General features: G+C 31.4%; 1 protein-coding gene across 1 annotated transcript; it reads left to right on the top strand.

Annotated features, from left to right (window-relative positions):
* Positions 1–11,821: 11,821 nt before the first annotated feature.
* Positions 11,822–13,648, top strand: LOC105778845 (transcription factor bHLH25). The gene is made up of 5 exons (XM_012602603.2): positions 11,822–11,848; positions 12,028–12,090; positions 12,166–12,585; positions 12,678–13,055; positions 13,344–13,648. Exons 2-5 carry the CDS (start codon positions 12,055–12,057, stop codon positions 13,416–13,418), a joined length of 909 nt encoding a protein of 302 aa, XP_012458057.1. The 5' UTR covers positions 11,822–11,848; positions 12,028–12,054; the 3' UTR covers positions 13,419–13,648.
* The last annotated feature ends 748 nt before the right edge of the window (positions 13,649–14,396 follow it).

Genomic DNA, 14,396 nt, shown 5'->3' with positions numbered 1-14,396 from the left:
TGACTTAATTGGAAAATGTGCAAAAGTGGCTGGGATGATTAAATAGCTTAAGTTTCTAACGAGGAAGGATTTAAAAGGCAATTAGACCCAGAATTTGTTTGGGTTGGACGAGAAGGACATGAAATCAGCAAGAAAATGGATGATTTAAGGGCAAAATTGGAATATTGCATAATTAACTAAATAAAATTAGGACTAATGTGGAAATATCTAGATTTCTTGAGATTTCTCTTCATTCTCATCAGCCAAAATGCCATAGGAGGGGTTCTTTAAGCTGATATTTCATAATTTTTGCACCAAGTGAGTTACTCCTTGCATTTTTCTTGTAATTTTTGTGTTTTTAAAACTTTTACAACTAGGTTCTACTATTAAATTCATTAGTTTTTGATTTCATGGATGAAATTGAAAGTCACCATGGTTGAGTGTTGTAAGTTTATGATGAAATAGCTTGAAATTGAAGTTTTAATTTGTTTATGAGATGATTTTATTAGAAATTGATTTTTAGGACATAATTGTGAAAAAGTTGGAATTAAAGTCTAATGCTGAAATTTTGATTCCCAAAGGTTATTAAGTAGTTTAAAGTGATAGAATAAAGTGTTAATTGAGAAAAATCAGCTCAATTGAGAGGTTAATTGAGCAGGGACGAAATTATCATTTATTAAAAGCTTAGGGGAAAAATGGTAATAAACATCTTGCGCTAAAACAGTTTTGGACAGTAGCAGTAGACTAACTTTGAAAAATCACCATAAATTTTTTAAATTGAATTAGAGGATGAAAAAAATATGGAATTAAATATTATTGAATCTAGTTTCTCATAGAAGAAACGATGTAAGTAATGGAATTGTAAATCATGAGATATAATGAATTTTGTGAGACAAGGTCAGAATGAATTTGGGTTCCCCTGTTTTGACTTTGGAAAATCATAAAAAATTGGAGAAAAATAATTAGGGGTTAAAATTTACATGTTTAAATTATTAATGAGCCTGTTTTCAATAGAAACAAACGAAAACATCATACAAATTTCGTACTAAGAGATAATTAATTTTAGTAAGCAAAGGTCAAAGCTGTCAAACAGTAGAATATGAACAAATTTGAAGATTTTACTATACTTATTGGCTAAACTATAAATTCTGAAAATTTTATGGTAGAAAGATATTTGAGTCTAGTTTCAAAAACATCAAGCAGTTCTTAATTTAGAATTCTATAGCTCAAGATATAAATAATTTATTGACTATGACTCAAGTGGATAGCTTTGATATAAACATAAATAAATAGTAGAATTATAGATAATATTACATATAAGCATGTTATATACATTAAGGATGTGGAATGGAGAGGAGGAGGAGGAAAATATATGGAATATGTGAGTTATATACTCATGAAATGACTACGGAATGGATACTACAATTGTATAATGAAATATGAAATAAATTGTGAAAAGCTATTTATATAGCAAGTATGAGAATTGAGATATTTGTGAAACAAATGAAATATGATATGGTTGTTGTTATAATTAAATATTAATATAAGTTTATATTTCAATTGTAAATTTGTATTACTATAAATTAAACTACTATTTATTAAATGTTATCTTTAAATTTATGTGTATGGTAAGTAGAATTTTAAGGTAAGTATCAACATTGGAATGAATGAAATTGAGATGAAGTATGATTATGTATGAATATTTAATAGTATATTGTTGGAAAGTGGAAAATTGTATCGAACTGAATTGTACATTGAAAGTGAAATTAAAATTGAGAAAGTGATTTGAATACCCTATTAACTAATTGGGCTTAGTCGGATATAGTTGGCATGCCATATGATTGGAAGAGTACGGGAATTTATCAGCTTTGCCGATTAGGCACTATATGTGTCGTATTAGGCACCACGTGTGTTGTTTCGGCACTTTATGTGTCATATACTGCTTCTGATATATTGATCAGGTACTGAGTCCCGTTTTAGGCACAATGTGCCGTACTGGTGTGTTTGGTTGGAATCCTTGTATCCGTCAAGGTCCGGGTTTGTTAATAGGGTGAATAACCGAAATGTGAGAATTGAATAAATTTGATTGATCGTACGACTGAAAGTATAAGAAAGAAATTTTTAGTCAAATTGTGAGATTTGAAAGCATGAACCTAAAGTTCATGAATTGATCAAATTCAAATTATTAATATATTATATTGTTAATGAATTATTATTGGAAATATATTATTGAATTTAATACTCAGTTTGGATTTAACGCGAGATTGAGTACAATCGTTCTGTGGCAAAGGATGAATTGATGGATAATACCATAACTGGGTTATGGCACTACAAATGTAAGACCATGGTAGGGCCATGGCGATGCATGTGTAAGATGATAGTTGAACTATGGCACAAAAAGAACGATGTACTCATATCCGTAAGTCGTTCTTAAATTCAGTAAGAAATGGTAAGAGACTTATGTGATTGAAATGAAAGATTTATAGATTATTATTGATATTGATATGAAGGAAGTGTGTTTATTAATTATATTGTATTTGACAAGGAAATTATGTATGTTGAGACGAGTCAAGTGTCACATGTCGAGAAAATAAGTTTATCAAAGTTGAATTTATATGTAATATGTGCAAGTACGCTAACCAGTGCTGTTGCTTGATGCTTAGGCAAGTAACAAGCCATTGGCTAAATGGAAATATGATTATTTATATAATGCATTGAATTGGAAAGTATTTAAGTGAAAATACGCCAATGCTTATGAAAAAGTGGTAAGGTTTAAATTATGAAATTTCTTATGAAATGACTTAACATGTGATCAATTCGAAAAAAGGCTTTGGTTAAATGCACTAGCTTGTGACCATGGTTGAATGATATGTTTATAACTTGTGTGTCATGCATATGGAATAAACATGGAAAGTAAAAAAATGTAAATGAAAATAAAGAAATTATGAAGAGTTAAAGTTATATAAAATCCTACTAAACTTGGGATAGTATATATAAGTGATACTGTGGATTTATTCAGCTTGTGAATTATTAAATATAGCTTCGAGAGTATTGTGGTATCAATATTGGGTTATCCTTGATATGTATAGATTTCATATTTGAAATAAACTAATATGATTAAAGACTACATGAGCTTACTAAGCATTCATTGCTTACGTATTTGTTTTTATTTACCCTAAAGATTATCGGAAGCTCAAACGGGTTGGGAGCTTGTCGGAGTTTTATCACACTATCCATTGGTTCTATCGGTAATTTTAGATGATTTGATTCTGGTTATAATGGCATGTATAAGTTAATTTGGCCAACGTTGACTCATTAATGTTTTTGATTTTGATTGGTTTCAAATATGAATGCTAGATGAAATGAAATGTTTAATAATTAATTTGTAAACTCCGGTAATACTCCGTAACTCTGTTCCGGTGACAGATTCGAGTTAGGGGTGTTACAATTATTATCTCAAAACGAAATTAAATTATTGCGAAAGGAATCCTTGGGACAACTATTTACTAACCATTAAATATGTGATCCCACTCTTCAATGTATGGTCAAAAAAATGTAAAAGAAACGTAAATGAATGCAAGGTGAAGCAACTTATCTATCAATGTTTCTATCAACTCTACAAAAACTATTCGTCATGGACTTTTGCATTTAATTTTTTATGAATAATTCATTTTATTTTTCTTTTTCCAGTTTTGGTTTACCAATCGCATATTAGTGGACAGGATTGAGTAATGTAGTTTTTATTTGTCACCATTCAACCTCTAAAATCGTGTATCATAATTTGGAATTATTTTCTTTACAAGTCACTTAAGCCAAAATAGGTTGGCAGAGCGAAGGTAAACCAAGCTGGCAGAGGTCACTATGTGTGCACTTTTACATGATTCACCTCCAATGAATAGCAAAATTGTAAAAACCAATATTATAAATAATGTACCGAACTTTTAAGTAGTGGTGTCGTGGTGTAGTTGGTTATCACGTCTGTCTAACACAAGTCCTGGCGACGCCAGTAAATTTTTTTTCATCGTCTCCTTTATCCTTTACATGTGATTCCACGGTCTAACACGGATGGAAAAATGGGGCCATAGGTAAAAAAAAGAAATAAATCGGCAACAACAACAGATGCCCACCAATGGTGTTAGTGTTTCGCATCATGTGATCGGTTCCTTATCAGAGAACAAAAACGAGCGGGTGGTATGTGTGAAGAATATGACTCCTGAAGTTATCCTTCTTTATGCAACCAGGCTAAGAAACGCATTGGGAAGAAACGTTGTGAAATTGAAGACGGGCCATGAAACTAAACACCCTAGTGTGCAAGGTACATGGACAACTAATCGATGTGAAATTTTGAGACACAATAGTACCAAGTTCTTCACAATTTTGTCTGTATGTTTCTTTATTGTTCTATGTAGCCATGATGGCAACTTTGCTGCAACATTCACTCTTTGGAGGTGAATGAAACTATTGTGTAATGAACAAAGGCTAATGATTGAACCCAAATATTTAATAATTTTAGAACATCTGTACCTCTTCCAAACATCATAGCATTCAACCTTCTCAGGTTTTGAACTTCTAATAATTTGTCTAATGAAACAATATATGAACAAGAGAGGAAACTCTAGGCAAGCTAAAAATTTCCTCTTCAACTAACTCTTTAGGACTACTATTACATCTATCACTAAATTCAGGATCAAATTCAAGCCTATGGTAGGTTAAAGATAACGTCTCAAGAATAACTGCCTGTTGCAATAGATGCTTAATAACATATGGATTATGACATATAAACTAATAAAATCATGTGACTTTTGTTAATATATGAATATTATGTTTGGATGTCAAATATAATTCTCAAGTTATTTATTACTTCTAATATTTTGTTTTTTATTGTAAAATAATTAAATTATTTGTTTCACTAATGATATTTTGGCACATTAAATATGTATTGCGTTTAAAAATAATAAAGTAGATTATATATATTTTATAGTATTATATATTATGATTTTAGTAAATTCATATAATAATAATTATATTAAGAATTTTATTAAATTATATAAAATTTTATTAAATTATATTTAATAATAATTATGTTAAAATATGGTTAAATTGTTTATTGTTTTTATTAAATCATTTTAATAATAATCTTATTAAAATTTAATAACAATAACAATAATCATCTACCTAAAAAAATTATGCTAAGGATATTCTAGTCATTTTAGTTTTATTTTTCCTTATGCTATTACAACAGTATTCCATTCAAACAAACACAAGAATACTATTACAGTTTTATTCCATTCCATTCAACCAAACAATTGAATTACTGATTACAGCTTTATTCAATTACAACTCTATTCAATTACAGCTCTATTTCATTACAGTGAACCAAACGTACCCTTAATGTTACCTCAGTTTTCTCCCAATCCTCTCGCCCACTTATCAATAAGATTGTAAATATTTTTACATCTATTTAACACACGTTGTATCAATAGTTCAAATTTTGAAATACATGAAACTCCTGTAATCTAACCACTTTTTTTTTTTTTGCATAAATAGTTCCAATTTTTAATGTCAACTGGGTTGGTTTTTACTTGCTATCCTTGTCCATGTGTCATAGGTTGCGGATCAAAGTCCGTGAGCAATACGCACGAAACGTCCCATAAAGGTCAATAGATGAAATGTGATTCATTTGATTCACTTGAACTAGCCTGATTAGTGGAATATAAGCAAAAACTCATCTAATTGAAGTTTTGGTGGCCAGTGAAACACTCCAGTAGAACAAGAGTTATCAGGGTAATTAATGTAAATTCTAAGAGATAAAAATGTATAGAGTTTAAATCCCTTACGACTCTTATATTATAGATAGACACTAATCTAGCTGTTGACGTAAATCGATCTATACCGTTGGATCTGGAGGAGCTTAAATATAAATAGAGGTATCCCCTTTTATTTGTAATCACTTCATTCTTTCCAAATTAAAGAAATATTAAGAGCATTTACTCAAACACTTGGTGTGCACTCTCTTTTTGTGGCTTTCTTTGTTGTAGCTTCTTCATTTTTAAAGTTTGCTTCCACTTTGCTTTGGTGCCTTAGAGAATTTTTGCAAGAATTCTCACTTTACGAGAGCTAGACTAATTTAGGTACATTTGAAGTGAAGAAATCATCTAATGTCACACAGATTGCAAGACGAAAGGTCTAGCCCCATGACACATGCATTAAGGAATATGTCTTGGCTCTTGACATTTGTGAAAGATTGGTTTTTAGGGGTTTGTGAAGAAGTTGAATAAAGGAGATAAAAAGGTTTGATTTTGAGGGATTTTGGGAATTCCAAATGTGTTATCAGTTCCCATTGGTTCATTTGAGTATAATAATTCTCTCAGTTATAGTTCAAACTATTTGATGTTAATTTGTTGGTGAATTTGTGTTACTACAGAAGCCTTGTTATGCAAGTTAGTCTTGATTATAAGTATATCAAATAAGTTATATAACTAAAGTTAATAATCGGAACTGAGATATAAATCTTCCATGGGTAAAAGTAATAAGGAGGCTTTTGTAATAGGAGCCGAATTGCATTTTGCCCCCTATACTCAAAAAAATAGGCAAATTAGTTCTTGTACATTAGATTAAAGAGCAAATTGGTCTTTTTGTTAAAAACCTTATTCAATTTTACTATTAAAAATTGATCCTTGTATGTCAGAATGAGGTACAAGTGATACTCCACGTGTAACGTCTAGTTATTCTGTCAGCCACGCTAGTTTTAAAAAGTAGAAGTAGATGAATTAATAGAAAGGATCTAGTTTGCTTTTGACTTAATGTACAAAGACTAGTTTTCTCATTTTTGAGTAAATAGGGCAAAATGCAATCTTGCTCCTAGTACATAGGCTCCATGGAACTTTTACCATGTTCCATGTTATCTTCAAATGTGAGGGTCAATGGACACAAGTAAAAATACTTTGTAAGATGGTGTAGAATATATCAAAAATCAACTTTGATAACATGTTTTGATATTAGTGTAATAACACAAGGAAAAAACTTATTTAATACATGTGTTAAAATAGTTAGGTATAAAAATTCGAGTTGACTCGAATAACTTGATTTGTTTAACTCAAAATTTGAATTTTTTTCGAGTTGAATCGAGTTTTTCTTTGTAACATGGCCAAATCTGGAGATGTCATATGGTAGTGTTTTTCGGAAAAGTGTGCTGTTGTCACAAACCTCTTACCTATATAACCTCGTGACAGTATATTATGTTAATTCATAAAGTTATTCTCTTTCAAAATGTTATTAATTTTCAAAACGTCACTTATTGCGGAAGCTTTTTAAAACAGTTGCGTATTTGAGTGAATTTTGTTAAAACGTTTGGTTCTTTTTGAAAACTCGATTATCCTACTACTAGCAGTTACAAATCAAAACAATAAAAATCCCAAATTAAAAATATAAATCCAAAGAGGCCATTGTTACAGTAAAATACCCCCAAAATAAATTTAAAATTATAATTAAGTACTAAGTCGAATTAAATAGGTCGTGTGGCTACCGTTGAGTCCTCCGTCGCACCGATCCGCCTATGTCTGGGCATTACCTGTACAGTCAAATCAGAAGGGTGAGTTTACAAAAACTCAGTGTGTAATCTCCCTATAAACAAGCAGACAGAAAACAATCATAGTCTGGGCTTAAGCCCATTTCAGTAACAGCTTCAGTTTCAGTTAGGGTCTTAGCCCATTACAATATAGTAGCAGTCATGCGTTTGGGCCTTGGCCCATTACAGTATCCATATTTAGTACAGTAACAAATATGCAATATCAAATCCTACCCAGCCAGCCTTTACACTCCAACTCCGTCCAACCCTACACTCCATGTGGGAATATAATCAACTCACCCATCCTAACACTCCAAAAAGTACTGAATGCGGCACTAGATAGTGGTTTGCAGCTGAACTGCCAGTAAATTAGGCTCGAGGCCATTCAGTGCACTTCTTCCGAATAATATAAACCCCCACCGAACCCCAATGCAATGCAATATACATATATGACATGCTAAAACATAATATCATGGCATACAGTATCAAATCAGTGGGACATCATCATGCTTATTAACATGCATAATTGTAACAGTCATACAGTCATTTTAGTCAATTAGTGGTCTAGGTAAGCTTACCGACCCTACAATAGGTTCACAGTTGTCTTGGGCGACCTGTGCAACCTTAACATCAAAACTACCATATTGGACAATCGTCACGATCGGTTAGGAATTGAGATGCTGTTGAAGCCCTATTAATTACATTCACTACATGTAGAGAGGATTGAATCTAAAATTTGTTACAATTAATCTAATTTGAATTACAAAGTTAGTGTAAAGCTTGTTGCGTTTATATTTTTGTTGAATTAAATAATGTTTTTACGTAAATAATACAAAGTTTATTATTTAATTTGCAAAAACCCCTAAAATTAATAACTAAAATGGCGAAAAAGTCATTACATAAACGGGTGTTATGCAAATTAGATAATAGTGCTAAGCACATCAAGTAGACCCTATTGCCGTTTGCATCCGGCATGAGTACACCCCTATAAAGTGCATAATATAAGCTCGAACGACATGTATAACCTCCCATTCAGTGGCAGTACTTGGCAAATGCTCGAAATTGACCTTTAGCCATGAACACTTCAAACCAGTAAATTTTCCCTCACTTGGTGAGCGTCCAAGTAAGTCATAGCAAAAGGTAGCCGACCTAGAGATCGAACTTAATCTGGTGACCACATTCCCGTCGATGGGGAGCCCGAGCTTCAGTGCAACATCCTTCAGAGTGATGGTGCACTTCCTACACAACAAATGAAATGTGTAGGTCTCCAGACGCCATCGCTCGACTAAAGCAAAAATCAAGTCGTATCGCAGATCAAAGGTTTGGATCAATGCTGCTGATCCAAACTCGGCTAACTCTAAGTATGACATTAGGCGTTCCTCTGGAAGAAACCCTACACTATTAACACGACCCCTCAATGCGCGGTACGGGCCCTGACATTATTAAATTAGCAAAATAGTTAATACAATATAATTTAATTCCGCAAATAACATGAATATCAAATAAAAATTTCTTTACCATCTCATTAATAATACTTGATAAGTGATTATTATTATTAATCAAAGAATCCATTTGTTGCAAATCTGCGATTAGAAAAATAAATTCATTTAATTTGTTGCAAAAATACAATAAATAATTTCAATTTTAGAAAGAAAAACAAAGTAAATATCGACAATTTCCCATAACTTACCTACAATAAAAAATTTATGTTAGTTTACAATAATAATGTAATTAAAATAAATATAAACTATCTAAATATAAAAAACATACTAATTAAAAAAATAGAAATAGAAACATACCGATTAGTTTTTTCAAACAACCTATAAAATTATATAACAACAAATTTAATCAATATTTTAATAAAACAATAAAAATTGTCAAATAAATAAAAATAAAATAAAATTACATTATATAAAAATTACATAAAAATCACAAAACACTAAACCTAACGCTAACAATTTATATAACCTAATCATAAATTACTAGCAAAATAACTATAAAATTAATTTTAAAAAATTTCATTACTAAAAAGTCACGAAACACTAAACTAACCACTAACAATTTATATTACTAACAAAATAACTATAAAATTATTTTTTTAAAAATTACATTACTAAAAATCACAAAACCTAAACTAAACACTTACAATTTATAACCTAATCCCATAAATTACTAACAAAATAAATAACTATAACATTTTTTTAAAAGAAATTACATTACTAAAAAATAACAAAACACAAAACGCTAACAATTTATAACCTAATCATAAACTACTAACAAATTAACTATAAAATTATTTTTAAAAAAATTTATATTACTAAAACTCACAAAACACAACAATTTATAATAAATTACTAACAAACTAATTTTACATTAATAAAAATCACCAAATAATAAACTAAACACGACAATTTATAACATAATCCTAAATTACAAGCAAATTAATTTTAAAATAATTATAAAAAAACAAAAAAATTACATTCATAAAAAATATTAAACCAAAACCATAAACACTAAACATAACAATTTATAAATAATAAATAAATAAAAAATTCACAACATCTTAATTAGACTCTTTAAATTAAAAACAAAATTATTTACTAAAATAATACATTACCTTTTTTTCTTTTTTTCTTCTCCTTTCTCTCTTTTCTTCCCTACACACCGGTGGTTCATCTTGGGGGACCACGCTTATAAGGTCCTCCATTTCAATTTTTTTCCCTTTTGAAGGGACTAAGCACTGCCTTAGCAATGTGTTGTGCGCAGGGGGCAGGAGAAGGCTGAGACATTGGGCAAACGACGTGCAGGGGTGAGGGGACTGGTCACTCCAGTGCTGCCTACTTGGCAGGCGCAACTAGTGCCGCCTATCTGATAGGCGCGACTAGTGCCGCCAGTCCAGGTAGCATCACACGCGCTGGTATTTTTAACCCGACCGTTGGTTGTATTTTGACCTAGTATATATATAATTTAAAAAAAAATAAAACAATAATTTTTTTTAAAGCAAAAAAAATATTATAAAAAAATGTGGTGGCGCCTATGAGAAAGACTCCACCAAAAAAAAAAACATACTTGTTTGGTAAATAGTCTTGCTGATAGCCTATTTCTATTTTTTTTATATTATTTGGGTAAATTAACCATGTATTAATCTTCAAAGCTTCATTGTGAATAGAAGTGAAATGTTTCGCCCAGCAATACGAAACTTTGATGACTTCCTTCGGATTCATAGCTTTTCCTTGAAAGATGTACAAGTTGCGATTTTTCCAAATGTGCCACAGAATTATTCCAAAGAAATAGGTCCAATCTGAATCACTCAAGTTATTGGCCTTACAGACCTGCAAATTCGAAATCAGCCAATTTGAAATATTACCAGCAAAGAAGCGCCTAATATGATTGGGAGGAATGACTTGATGCCAAATTTCCTTCGCATAGGAGCAATTCCTAAGGATATGTAAAATATCCTCAATAACATGACCACAAAGATGGCAAGACTCATCCAACATAATACCCTTCTGAACCCTTTCAGAATTTGTTAAAAGTCGTTGTTTAAGGAGTAACCAAATGAACTGCCTAACTTGTTGAGGCCCTGATATTTTTTAAAATTTAATCAAGTTTATTTATATTTATAAATATTTAATTCAAGATAAATTATATGCTTATATTGTTTTGAATAAAAAGATAAATTAAATTATTAGTCACTAAATTGTGGATAAGTTACAATTTGGTCATTGAACTATTCGCAAGTTTTCATTTAAGTCACTGAACTATTCAAAAGTTTTTTTTTTTAATTTCGACCAACGAGCTTTAAACGATGATTCGATGATCGGTAGGTTAGATTAGTACCCATCGACGAGTAGAACATACCTTAGATCCAAGTCGATCTAATAGTCAGTGTTAGAGATTAGAGAAAAAAGCTGTTTAAATTTTGGTTCTCGATTTTGTAACGTCCAAAGTTGTTTCATGAAAAAAAATTGAACTTTAAAAGAAAAGGGAAAAGAGAGCTTTAGATTGGTGTATGCAGTGTGAACAGAGAAAGCCATATTTAACCCTTTTTTGGATGTTACGAACGAGATAATGATTGGACTATCTTTAAATTGAAAAAAAGTAGGAGGGTTGAATTTTTTTTTTTAGCTTTTTAAGTATAGAGGTTAAATTTCAAAATCTATAGAATTACAGGGACTAACTACCAAATTTAACCCTTTTTTGGATGTTAAGGTGGTTTACCCACGAGTGACTTGGACTATATAAACATGGTAAAGCCCTAAAAGTTTGTTGACATTAGAAAAGCTTTAACAATCATTTAAGGTGAGAAAAAATCAGTCAACACCAATACTTTTGTGGATCTGTTCATGGGAATTCTTTTCCTTATCTGGTTTCATTTTGCTTTTTAATCCTTGAACTAGTTTAATTTGTTTAATCAGTCTACATTTTTGTGTTGAATTGTCATATGCATTGATATCTTTCAATGTCCTTTTCCATCTCAGAATATACAAGAACAATATCTTTCTTGAATGGAGATTCCACCAATTGGAGAGTTACCTGAAATGGTAAGACAAATCATTTTTTTCCTTATTATGGAATTTCTTTATGCCATTAAATTAAAAATCTCAAAATCCACACAGGGTTTATTGGAGAATCCTAACATATTCAATCAATGGTGTATTGATGAACTCAGCGTCCTCCCAGTTCCAGTTCCAGTATCAGCTTCTTTTGGAGACAATTCGCAGCACTATGAAGCTTCATCTTCTAGACCTGCTACCATTGATAAACCTCAAAAACAGCTTAAAATCACCAATTGCTGCAAGTCAGGCAAAACCCATATTTCAACTGATATTCAATCTTCTTTTTCACCACACACTCTCCCTTTTTCCAGTTCCAATTATAACCCTTTTGGTAACCAAAATTTTTTGGTTAAAGGTTACCATGACACTAACAATAGAATTTCTCAATCAAAAGATCATATCATGGCTGAAAGGAAACGAAGAGAAAAGCTCAGTGAGAAGTTCATAGCTTTATCTGCTTTAGTTCCTGGCTTAAAGAAGGTATATATATATATATATATATGTATGTATGTATGTATGTATAGTGTAAGTGCAGTTTAGTTATATAGATCAACGAGATTTTATGTTGGCAGATGGATAAGGCAACAGTGCTTGGAGATGCTATAAAGTATATGAAACAATTGCAAGAGAAAGTGAAGACACTTGAAGAGCAGGCCAGGCAGAAATCAATTGAATCTGTGGTTTTTGTGAAGAAATACCAGCTCTTGGGTGACATTAATGCTCAATTTTCAAGCTGGGATGAAATTTCCAGTGCCCCATTTGATGAGCCATTACCAGAAATCGAAGCAAGGTTTTGTGACCAAAGTGTTCTCATAAGTATTCACTGTGAGAAAAGGAAAGGGTTTCCTGAGAAAATCATTTCTGCAATCGAGAAATTTAACCTAACAGTCATCAACAGCAATGTAATGACATTTGGGAGTTGTGCTCTTCATATCACCATTGTTGCTCAGGTACTTTGATTTCAGTATAAATATATATATATATATATATATATATATATATAGGAAACCATTAATGTAACTTTTTGGTAAAAATACATCTCCAATCCCTCTCAATTTCAATATTCAGCAAATTGGTCATTCTCAAAAAATCCGACCAATTTAATCCCTTTCAATTCTAAAAGTGAGCAACTAAGGACAATTAATCACGGTGTTAATGTCATTTCTCAATTGTAAATAATACTGAAAAGGTCTTTTTACCTATTTTTTTCTTCAATGATATTCATATTTTTTTTGCAGATGGATATGGAATTCTGCATGACAATAAAGGAGCTTGTGAAGAACCTACATTCAGCTTTTATATTTCTAGTGTGACAAACTTCTCTTTGGAAGAGAGGAATTACATATGTTGTTATGAATGCTATTGAGTGGATGTTCAATCTTTCACTTTTTATCTTTCTTTAACTTTTCACATTTCATCTCCATGTAACATTTTTCCTATTTATGTATTAGAAAATGAGGAGTCTAATCTCCTTATATATATATAGGAGTATACTACTTGTAATGTTGATGAAAATGAAGAGAAATGCAATAGAAATCCTCCTTATTCTCATCTATTATTCTTGTGTTCTTTGCATTATTATTATTATTATTGTTGTTGTTGTTGTTGTTGTTGTTGTTGTTGTTGTTGTTGTTGTTGTTGTTGTTGTTGTTGTTGTAATACCCAATTTGCCCGGACAATGTTATAAATAAAAATAAAAACAAGAAATTATTAAGAGCCCATCAGTCCATAGTTACAAGCCCAAAATCATACAGACCAAACCTAAACCCGATTCTAAGCCCAGCAAACCAACTCAGCCCAAATGGCCCAACACTAGAATACACTGCAGCAAACCCTAGCAACATTCAGCCTCTAGCGCCGCAGCCACTAGGGCCTTCCCTCTCACGTGCGCCACCGCCACGTGCACGCCTCCGTACACCACCAGTTGGCCTCCATACCTGCGAACACGAACAAAAAACGCAGCAGAGAAAAGAAAAGAAAAACAAATTGTATTTTTCCATTTGATTCTTTTTTTTTATTTCGAATGGGGGCTATAAAACAAAAAGCGAAACCCTTTGTATAGGAACCACAAATATTGTATAAAAAATCTTTGAAAGAAAAGCAATAAAAAAAATAGTTTCTAAAGGTGATCTGAATTTTTTTTTCGATTTCTTCTTTCTTTTCGTTTTCTTCAAGACTAGTTTGTTATACTTCTTTTCTATAAAAGAGAAAATAAAGAGAAAAGAAAGGGACTTACCTAGTGGTCTGTGGACTCCTCGTCGGCTTAAATCGCCGTCTGTGGCAGAGCTATG

Source organism: Gossypium raimondii, chromosome 4 (assembly GCF_025698545.1).
Source record: "Gossypium raimondii isolate GPD5lz chromosome 4, ASM2569854v1, whole genome shotgun sequence".
In the NCBI taxonomy this organism is placed as follows: Eukaryota; Viridiplantae; Streptophyta; class Magnoliopsida; order Malvales; family Malvaceae; genus Gossypium; species Gossypium raimondii.
Note: the sequence above shows the minus strand (reverse complement) of the source record. Positions and strands in the feature narration are given on the sequence as shown.

Excerpts from the sequence above, each read along its gene's own strand:
- LOC105778845 (XM_012602603.2), top strand. The coding sequence starts at position 12,055 with ATGGAGATTCCACCAATTGGAGAGTTACCTGAAATG. Across the intron at positions 12,091-12,165 it reads TTGGAGAGTTACCTGAAATG|GGTTTATTGGAGAATCCTAA; the intron begins GTAAGACAAATC and ends AAATCCACACAG. Across the intron at positions 13,056-13,343 it reads ATATCACCATTGTTGCTCAG|ATGGATATGGAATTCTGCAT; the intron begins GTACTTTGATTT and ends TTTTTTTTGCAG.